Source organism: Chamaea fasciata, unplaced genomic scaffold (assembly GCF_029207755.1).
Source record: "Chamaea fasciata isolate MVZ Bird 193981 ecotype frontalis unplaced genomic scaffold, bChaFas1.0.hap1 SCAF_2, whole genome shotgun sequence".
In the NCBI taxonomy this organism is placed as follows: domain Eukaryota; kingdom Metazoa; phylum Chordata; class Aves; order Passeriformes; family Sylviidae; genus Chamaea; species Chamaea fasciata.
The window spans coordinates 15,997,261-16,015,612 of record NW_027094087.1 but is presented as its reverse complement, the minus strand read 5'-3'; the positions used below and the strand labels follow the sequence as shown (position 1 = coordinate 16,015,612).

The window sequence follows — 18,352 nt, the reverse complement described above, 5'->3', positions numbered from 1 at the left end:
GACCCCAGTTATGTCCCCCAGTCCCCTCCCTCCTGCAACCCCAAATCTGCAGACACAACAGAGAACCACTGTGCTCCCAGGACCATGGTGACATTCTGGGAACCCTGTTTCCATCCTTACCTGTGCAGGTCAGTTGGATCCCGGGTCCTGAACCAGCCCTGTCATGAGGACTGTGACACAGGGAAGAGGACAAGGATGGGGACTCTCCTCAGGTGCCACCTGGCTGCCCTGTCCCGCCAGTGCTCTGTCCAGGCACAGTGTGGCAGGGAAGCTGGAGCCAGCAGTTCAACCACAGAAAAGCCATTAATTAATGGAAAGCGTGATCGAGGATTAAAAGCCTGACATGTTCTGGCATTTGTCCCAGTACCAGTGGGATCTTGTCTGTGCCAGAGACCAACTCTGAAGGATGCACCAGGGGAGATTTAGTTTGGATATTGGGTAAATTCCTTCCCTGAAAGGGTGCAGCACAGACTACCCAGAACAGTGGTGGAGTCCCCATCCCTGGAGGGATTTAAAAGTTTTGTGGATGTGGCACTTGGGGGGCATGGGTTAGTGGTGGGCTTGGCAGTGCTGGGGGAGTGGTTGGACTTGATAGTTTCAGAGGGCTTTTCCAACCTCAACAATTCTGTTTCCATATTCCATATAGGATCTCCATGCCTGTCCCGGGTCTGTGCTGCATCTTTCTGCCAGTTCCATCTCTCCCCCAGTACCCATACAGGCCCCACCCTGGCAGTCTGCACAGCTAATCCCCATTCCCAGTTGCCCCCTCCCCTCCTCTGAGGGAAAGCTGAGGCTTTGGAAGTTAAAAGCTCAACTCAGCTCTGGGAAATGGGTTGAAAGCGTCAGATAGAGCCACTCTCGCTCTGATGAGCCTCCAAGGCATGAGTGGCTTTGAGCTGTGTCCTCCCTTCTCCCTCCACAGATGGTTCCCACTCTCTGCACTAACTCTGGCTCATGGGAATATTTGGATCATTTGGGAAGAAGTCCTGGCCCAGTGAGTGGCTCCCACTTGTGCCATGTTCACAGATGGAGGCTTCAGTTAGAAATCTGTGGTGTTGCCTGGGAGATGATCCCTGCTCCTGGGGAGCTGTGGTTCGTGGAAAGCACAGGCAGGTTCCTGGCTCCTGCTCTATTCCCACTATTTTTAAGGGGAAAAATAAAAAAAAGAAAAAAAAAAAAAAAAAGAAAAAAAAAAAAAGAAAAAAAAAAAAAGAAAAAAGGCAAAAAACCCCAAACAAATAAACAAAAAAAAGGGCAAAGGGTCGGTGATGGACACATGATGAACCACCATCAACAGCAGCTTCCCCCCCCTCTAGTTATCAGCTAAATGGACTAATTGAAAGATGAGTTGGCAGCATCTGTAGTGTTGCATTTACCCAAGGATAATTCCCCAGGGTTTCAGGGTAACTGTGTGTCTACTGTGTGTCTTCTCTCTCACCTTGCTATGCTCCTGCCTGGTTTGGCGCCCTTGGAGTGCTGGTGGCTTTGCTTGAAGGTCCCCATGGTGGTGGGATTTGCAAGGATTTCATGCAGTAGGGATAAAGATTTTCAGGGCTGCCATGCAGTAGGGATAGGGATTTGCAGCCTTGCAGGGCTGCCAGGCTTTCCACCCTTATCACTGAGACCAGCTGCATTCCTGTTGCTCCTGGCAGCCCCAGGGATTTGCAGGGATGCTGTGGAGTGGGGACAGGGATTTGCAGGGATGCTATACAACAGGAATGGCATTTACAGGAATGCCATACAACGGGGATTTGCAGGGCTGCCATGCAATGTGGACAGGGATTTGTAGCCTTGCAGGGCTGGCAGGCTTTCCAGCCCCATCACCAGGGCCAACTGCATTCCTGTGATTCCTGGCAGCCCCGAGAGCTGCTCTCCCAGCCTGGCAGTGAGGGCAGCTGCTTGCATAGGACCTGATGCTCCAGGGCGGAGCACCTGGAGCAGTGTGTTTGCCAAGCAAACAGGGCTCAGCCTTCTGCAGCCGGATCATCAGCCTCCACACATTTGCTCAGCAAATAAATCCTACCTGGCAGAGCTTTGGTGCCACCGGTCCCCTTCCTGCCATGCTCCTGCCAGCTGTTCTGTCACTGCCCAGCATCCTGCAGCACCTGCCCATTATTCTGCAGGTCTGGAATTGTGCAGGGCTCATGATGGCTTCAAATTAAACATGGCAGCTCATCAGCAGCCATCCCTGCCTTTTTTGCCTCTAGATGCCAGGGTGTTGCTTAACCACGTGTGCCCATGCTGGGATCTGTCCAGGCACTGTTGTCCACCTCAGGGACCCATTTTCTTCCTGTTCCCTCATCCCTGAGGTGCTGGAGGCATATTCTTCTTTTTACCTTCTCTCCCAAAGCAGCAGGACTGTGACTGTGGGTACTGAGCATCCCATCTCACTGCACCATTCCTGGCAGAGTGGATAGGCACTGGGGTCACCAGTGTCACCCCATGAGGACACAGCTGCTTGCCCTTCCACAGAGCTCTCTGGTGCTGGGGCCAAGCCACCCTCAAACCTTCCAGCTTCTCTGAAGTCACCAGAGTCACTTGTGCACTTACAGGCCACTAAGTGCTATAATTACAGATATGCTTTAATTAACATAATTGCGTTTCTACACAAATAAAACATTTGGCACAGTTAATTCCAAGGCTGCAGCTCCAAACACAAGGCTTCCTGGCCCCCCTGTGGAGGTGGCAGGGGAGCTGACAGAGAGTGGGGTTCACACCTCCCTGCCAGAAGATTGTCCCAGTCCCAGACAGGGCCTGAGCCAGAGCCCCCCCTTCCCCACCAGAGAGTCCTGCCCTGATTTGGTGGGGACAGCTGTGCTGGTAGACACTTGGATTGCTGGGATATGGCACTAGGATTGCTGGGGCACTGTACTGGGTTTGCTGGGACACAGTTCTGGGTTTAAACACAGAACTTGGTTTGCTGAAACATAGCACTTGGTTTTTTGGGAGGTAGCACTGGAATTGCTGGAGTGTGATACTGGAGTTTCTGACATGCAGCAAGGGGATTGCTGGCATGCAGTACTGGGCTGGCTAGGCCATGCCACTGGATTTGCTGGGAGATGGCACTGGTATTGCTGGAACACTGTATTGGGCACTGTGGAACAGAGCACTGGGATTTCTAGGATGCAGCAAACCCAGTGGCTGGCTGGGACACCAAACTGGACTTGCTGGGATGCAGCCCTGGGTTTGCTGGGACACAGCTGGAGCCCAGCTGTGCCCTTGCAGCTGTGCCAGGGGGTGTTCACCCTGGCTGGGCAATGGGCACAGTGGGTGGATCCAGCCCCTCCATCCCATCCCATTCTGGAATCTCCCACTAAACTGCCCCCAGGGTTCTCTGCCCACCCAGCACCCAGAGGCCTCTCACTCCCCATTCCCTCTTTAGCAGACCTCAGAGTTCACCTTGCTCTTAGGAGTCTTTGGATGAAGGCTGGAGCCGGCAGCAGGAAGATCTGCCAGGAAGATCTGGGAAAATGCCCTTTTCATTTTAAAAAAGAGAAGAAAATGGAAAAAAAAACATACTCCATTTTTCTCCAGCTGAAAATGAAAGTGATTATGTAACGAGCAATAAATTACAGAAAGGAATGAGTCATTGGAGCAAATCCCAAGAAAGGCACAGTATTTTTAGCTCCAACACCCTGTGCTGTACTGTGCATTAACCCTTGCAGAGCTTGGCCTCCCACTTCAACCTGCCCCTAGGGTGACCCCCGCAGAGGCATCATATTGGTTTCTGTGAGAATTTTGTCCCTGTGACATTCCCAAGGGAAGATAGAAATTATGTAAGCTGTGGGCCCCTCATCTCATGGCCCTCCATTGTATGGGATGCTTATGGGTGGTCCAGGGAATACTGCTCAGCCCAGATCCATATCCCCATCCTGAGCTAAGCCCCTGCTTTGCTTCCCCTCTGCTCATTCCCACTGGGATAATTAATCCTGATCCCTTCCTGAGACCCTGGGCACCACTGTAGTTTCCTTGCCAAAGAGCCTGAAGAATTAATTAGGAAATAAGAGTAGGAACAAATTAATTGGAAGAGAATTAGCAAGGAAGCAAGTGAGCAATACTGCTTTAATCCAGGTTAAACTGGGGAGTGATTGCTTTGCTAACCGAAGGGATGATGAGGGAGAATTGGAGCAGGCAAGTGCCAGGTGAGACAATGGCAGCAAGCATCCAGATGCCAAGGGATGCCCATGGAAAGCTGTACTGAGTGGGGAGGAAAATCCTGGGGACACCAGTGGGAAGCTGGAAGAGGAATCTGGAAAAGAGGCTCAGAGCATCCTGGGCTCAGGGCTCCGTATCCCAGGATCACCACTCAGACCATCCTCAAGGGCCAGAGCTCAGAGCACCCCTAGAAAGAGGGCTCAGAACATTCCTAGGATTGAGGCATGGAGCACTCCTGGGATCAGGGCTCAGAGCACCCCTGGGATTTAGGCTTGAAGCACCCATTGGAACAGGCCTTAGAGCATCCCTGGAGTCAGGGTTTGGAACATCCCTTTCTTAATCATACCTACTATCATTCATGCCTACTTTTGAGAATCCTGTAGGATCAGGTACCAGCACAGGGACAGGGACCCTATTCCTTGTGTGCCACATTTCTTTGGGGTCTCCAAGCTGGTGGGAACCAGGCCTGCTTCTCTGTCTCCGAACAGATCCCTGGGTGCTCATGGTGGCACCACACTCCATTGTCACCTGGCAGCAGCCCCACCCCTAAATAACAGGCCAAGGGGAGTGGCAGGGACTAGTGAGAGCTGGTGGCCAAGTCCACGTGTCCTGCAGCTGGAGTGGGGTCAGCTCAGAGTGACACAGTCAGTGCCACTGGATGTCATCTCCTCATCTTTTATTTAATCTGGCAGTAAATTCCTGTCCACCATATGCTTGGGCTGGGTTGGGCTCTTCCTTATTGCTGCTGGGCCACCTGGAATAGTGATGTGGCACTGCATGTCCAGGGGCTGGTGTACCCCCAGCACACACTGTCCTGCAGGCACCTGCTGTCCCTTCTCCTGCTGCATCCTCTCATTCTGGCACATGCTTTCCCCAAAATCCATGTGTCCCTCCAGAGACACCCTATCCCTCCAGGCAACCCCTGTCCTTAGGGACATGTGCTGTCCCTTGTCAAACATGCTGTCCCTCTGCAAACATGCTGTCCTTTCAGGCACCTGCTCTCCCTCAAGACACATGCTGTCCCCAAGTGTTTAGTGTTCTTCTAGACACAGGGTGTCCCTCAGATGCATGCTGTCCTCATGGATGTCACCTGTACCTCTGGACATATGCTGGTCCCATGAATGCAGACTGTCCCTACAGATACATGCTGTCACCCTGGATGCAGGTTGTCCGTCTGGACACATGCTGTGCTTCTGGATCCAGGCTGTCGCCCACGGACACATGCTGTCCTCTGGGATTCAGGCTGTTTCCATGGATACACTTGTCCCTGTGGATGCATGCTGTCCCCATGGATACACGCTGTCCTGATGGATACATGCTGTCCCTTTGGATACACACTGTCCCCATGGATACATGCTGGCCCCTGGATTCAGTTTGTCCTCATGAACATGTGCTGTCCCCATAGACACATGCTGTCCCCCTGGATACACACTGTCCCCCTGGATGCATGCATTCACCACGGCATATGCTAACCCTCTGGATGCAGGCTGTCTGCATGGATATCCCCTCTCCCTCACCCCTCTGAGGGTACAGTGCGGGCATGCTCTGTCCCTGCGCACACAGGATAATCTCATGGGACAGGCTGTGTGTGACTCAGGAGATGAAATCCCACTAGCCAGACTGAAGTCGCTGGTGGCCACCATGCCCAGAGCTTGTCCATGAGGACTGTCTGAGCCAGCTGGGAAAGCAGCCAAAGAATTGGGAGAGAGGTACAGAAACAGAGCCAAGAGCCATCTTAGCCCCACAGGGACCTGAGCACTGTAGTGGGATCAGCAGGGCTCTGCTGTCCCATTTGCCCCCCTGTTAGCACTATCGTGTGTGTGGGCTGCTGGTGGCCTCACCAGCGCTCACTGTGCTCTGAACTGTCTCCACAGAGATCCTCTAAGGGCTCCATCCCTTACTCTTCAGTGGTATCACTTTATCAGCTGGGCCCTTCCTTATCCCTTCATCATCCCTCCACAGGATCTGCTCAGTTGGAAGGAACCCACAAGGAGCATCAAGTCCAACTCCTGGCCCTGAACAACACCATCCCCGAGAGTCACATCACATGCCCAGAAGTACTGTCCAAATGCTGCTTGAACCCTGGGGAGGCTGTTCCAGTCCAGTCCAATCACCCTCTGGGTGAAGAATCTTTTCCTAATATCCAACTGAAACCTCCCCTGACACAGCTTCAGACCATTTCCTTGGGAGTGCCACTGGTCACCACAGAGAAGAGATCAGTGCCTGCCCCTCCTCTTCCCCTCACAAGGAAGTTGTACTGTGATGAGGTCTCTTCTCAGTCTCCTCTTGTCCAGGCTGAACAGACCAAGTGATCTCAGCTGTTCCTCATATGGCTTCCCCTCAAGGCCCTTCACCACCCTTGTTGCCCTCCTTTAGACTCTCTCTAGTGGCTTAATGTCTTTTTTATTTCCTGATGCCCAAAACTGCCCCAGAACTAGAGATGAGGCTGCCCCAGTGCAGAGCAGAGTGGGACAATCCCCTCCCTCACTCAGCCTGATGCCCCCCTAGGACATGGGTGTGTCTCATGTGACTCATGTTCAACTTACTGTTGACCAGCATCCCCCGGTCCCTTTCCACGACACTGCTTTCCAGCAAATAATTTTCCAGTCTGTACGCACGTCGGGGTTGCCCCATCCCAGGTGCAGAATCCTTGTTGAACTTCACATACTTGGTGATTGTCCAACTCTCCAATTTGTCAGCAGCCCCTCCCAGTTTTTTATTGTCAGTGAAGTTGCTTAGTCCGAACTTCCAGTCCTGTGTCCAAGTAATTTATAAAGATGTTGAAGAGCACAGGACTTCCTCATCCCTTCCTCATCCCTTTGTTATCCCACTTTGAGTCCAATGATAGCTGAAGCCCCAGACCTGATGCCACCAGGACTCTGCAGCTGGCACCTCTGGGGGCCATCCCCAGAGAGGGGCTGGTGCCAGGACACCCCCATCCCTGCCCAGCCTGAAATCAGTCTGGACTGTGGCTCCTGTGGTGGATCAAGGGATCCACCTGGATCCCGGATCCCACCCTGCCGGTGTGCTGGTGTTTCTGGAGGTGACAGTGGTGCACACACACATTCACACACATGCACAACAGCTGCAGGCACAGCACTTCCTTGCTTCCACACATTCCCAACTCTCCTGCTGCTCCCAGCAGATCCATGCCATGAACCCAGCTGATGCCATGGAGCCTCCTGGCACCCCCAGCACTGTGCCTGGCATTGCTCAGGCGAGTGATGCCACAGCATTCCCTGTCCCACAGCATTCCCTGCCCTGCAGCATTCCCTGCCCCACTCAGGCACTGGAGCTGTGTCCCGGGCACTGGGTGGGATTTATCCATGGGGAAACCACAGAGCAGTAAATGGGATATTGATTGGGTGCCATTGCGAGGATTAGTGCAGAGCGGAAGAGCAGATGGATTGATTCCTGATGGGATTTAAAGCTGTCAGTGTACCTTGGATTAGCGGCTCCACAGTAATAACACCCCAATTCATTCACAGATCCAACAGGTCCATTAGTGGCCATGTCCCCCCAGCTCAGCTGAGTCTCAGTCACTGCTGTTCTATGGGCAGGACCCCAGCCCCATGTGCCACTTGCCACTGTGTCCCCTCTTTCCCTGGAGGACAGAGATGCTCCAGAAGGCAGCACAGTCCTGTGCCTCCCCAGAGCCAGCATCTGGCCCTGGGTCCATACCAGTGCCACAGTTTAATGGAGCATTGCTGATCCTACGTGATTCACTGCAGTCCTAGCCCAGTTGGGAAAAGCCAGCCATGCTGCCCTCCTGCCCTGTTTTCCTCCCATCCCAGTGCTCCCAGTATATCCAGTATGCCCACAGATGCTGCTCTGAGGGCAGGCTGCTGCAGTTGCTAGGGATAGGAAGAAATGGGATTTCAGGGTTACACAGGGTGTGAAGACTCCTCTTGGTGCCTTAACCCCCCAAAATCTTCAACTTTGGGAGTTTGATACCATTTGCTGCCAGCACCTCCCAAGGAAAAGCTGGAAGGGGGTTTACCTCTGTGTCTTTGCTGTGGAATATTCCATTACCATGGAATAAAGGTTAATATTTACTCGCCTGCATGAACTTTATTCCCATTGATGCCATCAGACACCCTCCAGATGGGATGCGGGGTGGCTTCTCCCCAAGTTCCCAGGAAGAGACAGGAGGCACAGTGCTGATTGAGCCACTCCAGGTTGGGAACAAGGGAAAACTACAGGATGGATGGAAATGGGGGAAGCCCAGCTGGGAAGCCCACACTGCTGCCTCTCCTCAGCACCTACAGTTATTCCCCAGCAGCTCCAAGGCTGGGTTCTGAGGCTGTGTGTGTCCATCTGACTGCTGTGATGTTCCCATCCAAGGGATGCCACTCCTGGGGCACACAGAAGAGCCAGGGAGCAGCTCATAATTACCTGGGCACTGACTGGGAGATGAGCAATGATGTCTGGATGCAACAGTGGTACAAGTCCCTGCACCCATGCGACCCTGCACTTGTGTCCTAGTCCTCTGTCCCCAGGGATCCATGTCCCTGCACTGCCATGTCCCTGTGCCCCTGTTCCTGTGTCCTTCCACCCCATGTCCCTGCACCCCTGTGTCCCATTTCCCTGTACCTGTGTCCCACCACTTGCACCCAGGCACCTCTGGGCGAGCACTGGGGACAGCTCTGTACTGTGTCCTTGTGCCCAGCAATGGCTTTGTGTTCCCTGGGCAGCTGTGCTGCCTGTGAGCTGCTCCTGGTGACAGGGTTGTGCCAGGTTCGGCATGGATCCTGCCAGCAGTGGGTGTTCCCACTACTGGCCCCACAGGGAATCTGCTATTCTCACCGGGCATCTGCTTTATTCATGGATACCTGGACCCGCATCCGTGCCAGCAGGACCTGTCCAGGCTGGGGTGACACTTGGTACCTGCAACAGGGTGAACCCATAGCAGGTTCACCTGGCGGCTCTGGTGGTGTCCTAGCCAGAAAGACTCTGTGAGACGCTGCCCTGGGGGGTATTCATGATCCTGTGCCATCCCCGGGGAGAGACACTCGTCGTCCTGTGTCACCCCCAGCGGCAGGACCACCCGGAGGTCGGGATTGCTGTGGCAGGGTGCCCGGGACCAGCCGCCCGGGAGTTCCCGGTGGCTCTGGCCACTAGATGGCCCCGCGGCTCCACTGGCCACGCTGACCCTCCTCCGGGACCCCCGGCCCGGGATCCCGGGGGTCTGGGTGCAGGGAGCGATATGGAGGGTGCAGCATCCAGAGTGTCCCTAAACCCTGCCCTGCTTGGCCCTTGCTTCGAGGTAGCATTTCCTTGTAACGACCTATCCTAACGAGGGTTGAGAGACTTATGCGAGAAGGTCGAGTCCTCTACGAGCCACCAGCCAAACCCGAGGGCACCCTGTCCCTGAAGAGTACCCAGGGGACTGGGACACAGAGGTGCAGGAACACGGTAGTGCCTGGATAGGGAGCGGGACACAGGACTGCAGAGACACAGGGACGTGGAGGGGCAAGGATGCAGGGATGCAGGGACACGGGAGTGCCTGGGGACAGGGGTGTCCCAAGATGCGGAGGAAGAGCAGACCAACTTCCCCCAGACCAAAACTTCCTCTTCTGCCCAGAGGAGGAGAAGGAGGAGGAGGGGGAGGGATGGAGAGTGTTGCGCTGTCGGTGTCCCTCTCACCGTGCGGCATGTGGCCATCATGCGACGGCTGAGCACGTCGACCCTCCATGCAGATTCCCTAGGGCCTTTGGGTAGGGGCAGCATCCCGAAATCCTGGTACTTGTCTCGGGGGGTGGGGGGCCGGGGGGGGGGGGGGGAAGGGGAGGAGGTGTCACTCCTCACTGAAGGCAATGAGGGGTTATATAGGAGGGTGGGGGCAAACAGATCCTATGAGGGGTCCTCAAGATGGGGGTCCCTCTCTATCCAAGAGAGGGATGCTGGGCAGGACCCCTTCTGTACCCTATGGGGTGGGAGACAGGGAAGACTTTCTGTACTGAGCCCTGGATCCCAGGGCAAGGGATGGGATGAGATTTCGGCCCCTCCAACAGGGAGGATGAGGGGAAGACCGCCCCAACCCAAACGTGAGGCGCAGCTTTTAAGGGGGCAGGGATTGCTTTATTGGGAGATGAAACATGCCCCAGAAGGGAGAAGGGGCAAGGGGGAAACTCCTGGCCCGATCCCCACGAGGGGAGGGTTCAACAAGGAGGGGGATTGTTGCCCTCCCAGACACCAGACCCGTGACGGCACACCCTGTACCTGCCCCACAAGGAAAGCACTGCCAGCCCTGCGCTCCAGAGCGGAGCCACCCAAACTGGGGAGCGATGCCCTGATCCTCTCCCAACGTGGGCGCCCCCACCTCACCCCGCGTTCCCCCTTCACTACCCTACACTGGGACTCCCACCCCGACCCCCTCGCAACACAAGGGAGTAACATCCCGACCCACTTCCCTTATCGGGACCACCCTCTCGACCCTCGCCCCACACCGGGGACCTCCACCCCATGTTGGAGAGTGATGTCCGACCCCCTCTCCACCCCGCACCCCCCCGCCCATCCTCGCTTCTTAGAAGCCCGCGGAGCCGCTGCCCCGCACAGCAGGTGCGGGGCGTGTCGTGATCGATCGGACGTATCGTGACGGGGCGTGTCGTGGCGGGGGCGTGCCCGCAGCCCGCGGGCGGTGCGGGGGTGCGCGGGACCGGGATGGTGCCGGGATGGTGCCGGGATGGTGCCACGGCTCTTCATCGCGTTCCTTCGCTTTTTCAGCCGCGGGTTCCTGCGGGCGGGGGACGCCGCTCCCGGCCCCGAGGCGCTACAGGTAGGGACGTCGGGACCTCTACCCCGAGGGGTCCTCCCCACCTCCTTCCCACTCGGAACCCTTCTTTTCTCAACCCGGATTTCCATCCCCAACCGCGTCCCCTCCCATTCGGGACCCCAATCCCAACTATCTCCCGTTCCACCTCGGACCCTCAATCCATCCGCCCCGCCCCGCCCCCCGCTCCCGCTCCCACCCGGGAACTCAGACACGCCTCCGCTCCTACCCAGGACCCCGACCCACGTCCCCTGACACCTGGGACACCTGATTCACCTGCCCTGCTACTGGGGACCCCCACCCCAAGCACCTCTTCTCCCAGCCGGTACCCTCAACCCTCCTCCCCTCCCAAACCACCACACGCGACCCACCTTCTCTCCCACCCGGGACCCCCATTCCCACGGCCTCCCTTCCCACTCGGTCCGGGGGCGGTGGGGGTCCCCGTGTGTGTGCTGTGGGGCAGGGTTGGGAGCCGGGGCTTCCGACTCGCCGTGCTCGGGGCTGTAAGGGGTAGAGGGCGATGGGACCGGGGGTTGCTGGACTCCCCATTCCTTCCCGCACCAGGGGCGGAGGGGGCTTTCCCGAGCACGTTTGCACCCGCTTGTCTCCCACTTTTCGGTGGGGGGGCTCTGAACCCCACGGCGACAGCTCGACAGGGAAATTGAGGCACGAATGGGGGTCCCAAGGCGGGGGGCGACGGTCCCGTTTTGTGCCCCCCACCCCCACTCGACGCTTGGGGACACGCTGGGCTTCACGTAGGAAGGAGGCAGCGGGTTGGGGGGTGCGGATCCCGGCGGGATCCCGGGAGGAAATGGGCTGGACTGGGAGTGGGGGGGGCGGCCCGGTCCCGGGGGGACCCTCACGCCCTCCCTCAGCCGCGCCAGGAGCCGAGCAGCGCCATGGGGACTCTCCAGGACACTGTAAGCGACCCTGGGGAAAGGGGTACCCAGGGGGTTCCGCGGGATCTGTGGCCTCGGGCTGGGGGTCCATTCTGTCCTGGGGCGTTTGAGGAGGCCATCTGCTTGGGAATGTCTGGGGGTTCCGTTTGTCTGGGGGGGTTGGAGTCCCCCCTTTCCTGTATCCCCTTGCCCCGCTGGCAGTGGCAGTCTCAAGAGCTCGGCCGCATATTCCATCCTGCGGCCAGACCTCAGGGTGGGTGTGCTGGGAAGGAGGGAGCCTCTTCAGCACCCCCAGCAGGACCCAGCTCTGAGCCCCCCATCCTCCTTGCACTAGCTGCACATTTTGGGGAGATGGAGGCTGCATCCCAGTATGTGGGTGGGGAAACACTTGGTCCTTCCTGCTCCTGCGCCTCCGAGCACAGCCAAATTTGGGGAGGGAGTGACTTGAGGGGGGTTCTTCCCCTCGTGCTTGATGGATCCGTGTTCGCCTGGATGGATCCCTGACCTGTGTGCCAATGGTTTTTGGGTGTGAGGACAGTGGCCTTGGTCACCCTGGGGGTACAGCTACTTGGGGGGCTTCAGATCTGCGGGTTCAAGACAGGAGCAAGAACCCGGAGATTCAAGCTGGGAAACGAAGGGAAGGAAACACTCTCGGGAAATTGCCGAAAGCTGCTGACAGAGAAAGAAGCTGAGCAGGGCCAGTGCCCCGGGTGGGGGGGAAATGAGCCCCCCTCCCCCTCCGGATGGGAAGGTGGTGGCTTGAGGACGTCTGAACTGTCACTCAGCACAGGTTGGGATGTGCCACTCCTCACCGCCTAGTGCAGTGATATGGAGGTCTCTCTGATCCCTCTCGGTCCCAGCCTCACAGAACCCAACTGGGCCTGACCTAGGAGGGCACTGACAGCCGGGCAGGCTGTGAACCCCAGATACAGCCCCAGAAGGGGATCTGGAGGTGGGGGGGTAAGGGAGCCACAACTCCCAGCCTGGGGGGTACAAAATCTACCCAGATAGGATGGTGGTGGGCAGACTGGTTTTAACCCAGACCACCAGTGCTGGGGTGGCAACAAAGAGAAGGAGTGGATCATGTGGGGCAGAGATGTAGCCCCAGCCATCCCTGGCGTGGGAGGCCACAGTGGCAATGGGGTGTGACCCAGGATGTATGAGGAGTGAGTGGTGGGGATGGATCCTGCCCCTTCTCCAGCACATCCTAGCCCAGAGTGGGTGAGGAACAGCTAATCCCCCATAAAATACCACAGGATCCCTGTCCCCATTGCATCCAGATGCACTGATTGCATCTGGAACTCCCATCCCCGAGCCTGAGGGGGGCATATAGGGGGTATATAGGGCTTGGGGTTTTATAACCCCCCAACACCCTGCAGTGGAGTGAGGCTGAGAATGTCTGTTCCTCCTCTCCCTCTCTGCCACCAGCTCCAATGCAATTACCTGCAGACTGGATAATGAATCAAGCCCTAATTGATACATGTTCACAGCCTGGAGAATCAGGAGGGGTTGGGGGGGGGGGCGCTGTTCCCAGGGATTGGGAGGGGGCTGTGGGGGACTACACTCAGGCACCTTTACTGACCTGCCAGGGACTGGGGGGGCCTCAACCAGCATCGCAGAGCTCCTCCTGCCTCAGTTTCCCCCTGTGTGGGACCAGCCATGTTCAGTGGGCTGAGGATTTGTTGAGGGCAGTGAAGGGACATGCGTATGCAGGCGTTTGTCCTTGTGTTTCCTCTGGCAGACACAAACACATCAGCAGGGCAATAAAGGGGAGGAAAGGGCCGTGGCAGCTTCTTTCCATTACATGCGGCAGGGCTGGCTTCCTCCCGCACTCAGCAGGGCCAGGGGGGTAGGGCTAGATCCCCAAACTGGGATGGGTGGGTGCACCCCAGTGTTTCCCAGCCAGGTGGTCCCCACAGGCCAAAGGTGTGGAGCTCTCAAGGAGTGACTGCTTGCAGCTGTGGAATCAGCCTGTGCTGGCACTGCAGTGTCCTGGTGCTGATTTTTGAGGGGCAGTAGGGTTTGGGATATAGGTTCCAGTGCTCTCATGCCCCATGACATCAATTGGGAAGGGAGGTCTGAGCTGGGAGTGCCCTGCTGCACCCCAGGCAGGGGAGTTGGGATGGGGGTGTTCCTGCTGCACCCCAAGCAGAAGGAGTTGGAGGGGGTTAGTTCTGCTGCACCCTGGGCAGTGAGAAGCTGGAATCAGGATGCTCCTGTTGCAGGGTGACATGGTGGCATCTTCCCCCTGAATGGGATAAGCCCCGTAGGTGACCTTGGCTTTTTGGTGTCAAGCTGTGACATTTGGCAGGGAGATGATGGGCTGGACCCCCTGAAAGCTTGGATCTGGAGGATGCCCCTCTGGCAGCTGAGTCCATGGATTTGGGGACTGGCCTGGGACCTTTGCAGCTGAATCCCATTGCATACCCACCCTGGCCACCCCATGGATGTGGGAGAGAGGATGGTGGGGACCTGCCTGAGATAGCCATGGGGTGGAAAATGCTACAGAGCAGAGCTAGGTCCTGAGTCTCCCTCCTCTTGGTGCAGGAGAGATCACTGCTCCTGGCCCAGCTCCGGCAGTTGGAGGGTGTCTGGCACCTTTGGATGCCCTAGCCACAGCTTTTGAACGCCCCATAGACAAAGGGGGGGTGGTGGCCAGACCCCTAGCTGGGTGCTGATACATTAAACACCAGCACTGTGATCTTTTCTGCTGTGTAATGGGCTTTGGGCTTCTCCTGGCTGTGCCTCAATGTCCCCATCTGAGTAGCAAGACCCCCCCCAATTCCTAGACCCCTTCATGGCAATTAAGAGCTGCATCCCACCACCGAACCCTCTTATGCATGGAAAATAAAAGCAGTCCCTGTATAGACAGAGTGTAACCCCCTGGGGAGGGGCAGCTCTGCCAGCCCCCAGCCCCCCACACCCTGCTCCGGAGCACTGCCCAAATCGAATTCCTCCCCAGCTGCAGATGGCCAGGAATTCAATTTTCCCAGATCCCATCAGAGGCTGATAAATGAGGTCCCTAATCACTGTGCAGATCCCATTACCACCAGCCCTTCCAGGAGGGGATGCACAGATTGACTTGGGAATGCTGCATCCCCCTTCCCATCCCACTGATTCCTATCCCCCCAAGGGACCTAGGTGTCCTGAGCCCCTCCCTGGCTGCATCCCCAGAACTTTGCCATGATGGTCCCAAGCAGAGCCAGGCATAGAGACCCCTGCATGGCTGATCCACCAGAAAACATCTAGGAAAGTCCTGGAAACCCAGCCGGGTGGCCAGTGTGGATGGGAAGGGGACTGTGTGCCAGGGAAATTTTTCCAACAATGCCATGTCCCAGGAATGTGCATCATGCCAACTCCCTCCCAGCACTGCCACTGCCAGCACCCAAAGCTTGGTGCCAGCTGGATGCCAGGATGTCTCTGTCCTTTGGGGTGAAAGCACCTGCATACCAGGGATTCTCCTAACCATGGAGCAGTTTCCCTGCAGCTGCTGTAGGAGGGTCCATATGCCCCTGTCTGACATGGGTTAGGGACAAGTGACAGGGGGCTGAATGGGGTCCCTTTCCCCCTCTCTGACATGGCTTAGAGACAAGTGACAGTGAGACCCCCAGCTCTCACCACCTTCTTTCTTAGAACAGTGAACTAATTAGTGACAAGCTAGTGACAAATCATTAGGCTAGTGGCCGAGCCGGCTGTTCCAAGAAGGCCACGATGTTCTGGGGACGGAAATCCTTGAGGAGTGTGGCTGCTGTCCCGGTTTGTCCTGCTCAACAAAGGGACATCAACAGGAAGCAACCTTGACTCTGGCCCTGTTCTCTTGGCCCCGGGAGGCTAGGCCAGGATGTGGGGGGACAGACTAGGAGCACCCCAAGGACTTGTGAGCTGCCAGAGGTTAGGAAATTTGCTTGGTTCAGCAAAATATCCCACTCAGAATATGCAGGGTCCTCAGGGAGTGGCATCTGCCTGGTTCCAGGCTGTAGAAACGCCATGTGCAAATGGTCTGTGCAAATGTCCTGGGCAGTGTGAGCATGCCAGGCTCCATGGAGGCTGATGTATGGAGGAGGAGGATGGGGTGAGGAATGCACTGAACTCTGGGGAGACACTGGGCTCAGCACACCTCTTTCCACCTGGACCAAACTCTAGTGCCATCCTAAGCAGGTCTTGCATGGCCATGACCCTTTGCAGGTAGGGAAACTGAGGTAGGAAACCTCCACAGAAAGGGAAACTGAGGTAGGCACAGGCATGCAGGGCTACTTGTGTGCTTTTTTTGGGATGGCTGATTCCACAGATTTGCATCCTCCAGCCCTTGGAAGCCTCAGCCTGGATCACTGGGTGCCAGGGTGGCTCCATGACAGGGTCCTGCACCTCAGCCCTTGCTTCCCATCCAGACATTGCACCAGGACCCCAGGCAAATGACCATGAGGAGACAAGAGATATCCCAGAAGTGTTTCCTTCCTGTTTGCCCTCATTATCCCCCTGGAAAAGATGAGGTAATTAAGGAGCTACCGCGTTACAGGTTGTTGCTGCCTGATTAGATTAAAGCAATGTAATTTGGGACTAAGAGTGGTGCTGGGAGGAAATGGATGGATGGCTTTCCAGCTGGAGTTGGGCAGAGCTGCCAGCTCTACCTCCTATCCATCCCTCCATCCTCTGTTGCCCTGGACGTTGCTCCAGGGACACTGCTGGAGGGTTATCAGGGGTGCAACTTTGAGGGACTAGGGTTACTTCCTCTCTTTTCTCACTCCTACAGAGAGGATTTCCTGGGGAATTGCGGCTCTGGGGCAGAGGGAAGGAGCCTGAAGCAGTGTGGGGGGGTGGCAGAGTGTCAGCAGTGTCACTCAGCCTGTGCCAGAGTTGTAAGGGTATCAGGGATGTGCCTGGGGGTGTTGAAACAGGAATGCTGCCTCTATTTCTCCAGCTCTGTGGGGAGGATTCCCTGGGAAATTGGGCCTGGGGGAAGGAGCAGTGTGGGGGATAGGGCCAGGGTGACAGGGTTTTAGCAGTGTCACTCTGCCCACAGTGACAGCAAAGCTGTAACCTGCTGCCTTCAGGAGCCGCTTTCCTGCTCCTTAGCTCAGTTTCCCCACTCATACCCCACTGTCAGAAGCTGGTGATCTCCTGCCGGGTTCTGCCTGGTTCTGCCTGGTCCTGCTTGGCCCTGCCTGCTTGTTGTCAGCCTGGTGTTGCCAACACACATCCAGAGCTTGGCTATATTTAACCACCATGGCTGGAGCACGAGGCTGAGCAACCAGGAGAAAGCAGCCCCCCAGGACTGGAGTGGGGCTGGAGCAGCTCAGCATTGCTGGAGGTGAGAGAGGAGGATGAATCACGCCTCAGGGATATTTTGGGATATTTTTAATGCCGCCAGATTGCTCAGCAAATGCTTGGGCAGGGTGGTGCAGGTGCAGGCTGGGTGTTTGCTGGCAGCTGTGGCTCAACTTGGGGGGCCTAGGGGGTTCAGCTGCTCCCCGTGGTGTAGTCACCCTGCAGCCATGCATTGGAGAGGTAACAAAGGCAGGGACATCTGTCCCCATGCACTTGGAAACAACTCTGGGTCTGATGAGTGGGGGAAAAAGGGGTCCTGAAGTGGCATCTTCCTCCTTGAAGAGGAGGTAGGAGGGGAGAAAGTTCCCCCATCACTTTGCCTGGAAAGTGGAAAGGGCTGGGAAAAGGCAGAGCTGGGGCATGGGAGAGAGGATTGGTGTCTCTGCCTGCAGGGTTGCAGTGGGTAGGGAACCCTTGGACTTGGACAGAGACAGGTACATGGGCACCCTGTGGGTGGGACACAGGGAGTGGTGAGGGGCTGTGCCAGTGGAGGTAGGCTGCCTCCCAGGAATCCAAATGGAATTTTGCTCTTCACCTGTCAGGTGTAACAAGATCCAGAGGCTGGTGGCTAAAAATGCATCCTATCTGAAGAGACCACAGTGGGACAGAGCCCTAAGCCCCAAGCCCTGACTCTTAGCCTTGCAATGAGGTGACCACATGGTCACCCTCCTCATGCAGGGCTCTGCTTGGTAGGGAATTCCCTGGGGAGCAGCTCCTCTGTCCTTGAAGTCTGCAAAACCCCTGTGAGAGACATTGGGGCTGGTGAGACAGGCTGCAGGGGGGTCCTTTGCCCTGCCCCAGACCCCTCCTTGCTGTGTTCTGTACTCCCAAGCATCCCAATCCCTTTGCAACCTCAGCCTGTAAAATCCATTGGGAAGCATCTGCATGGAATGTGGGTACTGGGATGTGCTGCCCACAGGCACTGAGAGCTGCGCACTCAGCATCTTGGATGCTCTAATTTGATTTGGGGCCAGCAATTGGGAGTGAAGTTGTCCAGACAGAGTGATGTCCAGCTCCATCCCAAAGGTGATTGCTCAGGCAGGGGCTAATAGACTAATCCACTTCCAAAATTAATTGAGCTCATTTTCCTTGCATTCACAGATGGATAAAGTCCCATTGGAGGGCAGGAGCTGAGTGAGCTGTGAGGGCTCACTGTGCCATGGATGCCTCAAGCTCAAGCTCACCTCTGGCGGATCATTTA

The 18,352-nt window shown here is 56.5% G+C and overlaps 1 protein-coding gene across 1 annotated transcript in view; it reads left to right on the top strand.

Moving 5' to 3' along the window:
• PDE2A (phosphodiesterase 2A) overlaps window positions 1–18,352 on the top strand; it is a 41,168-nt gene that overhangs the window by 7,179 nt on the left and 15,637 nt on the right. Inside the window, exon 2 of the mRNA XM_066208948.1 lies at window positions 10,882–10,933. Within this exon, the coding sequence (XP_066065045.1) occupies window positions 10,882–10,933 (52 nt within the window). The remainder of the gene's footprint in view (window positions 1–10,881; window positions 10,934–18,352) is intronic.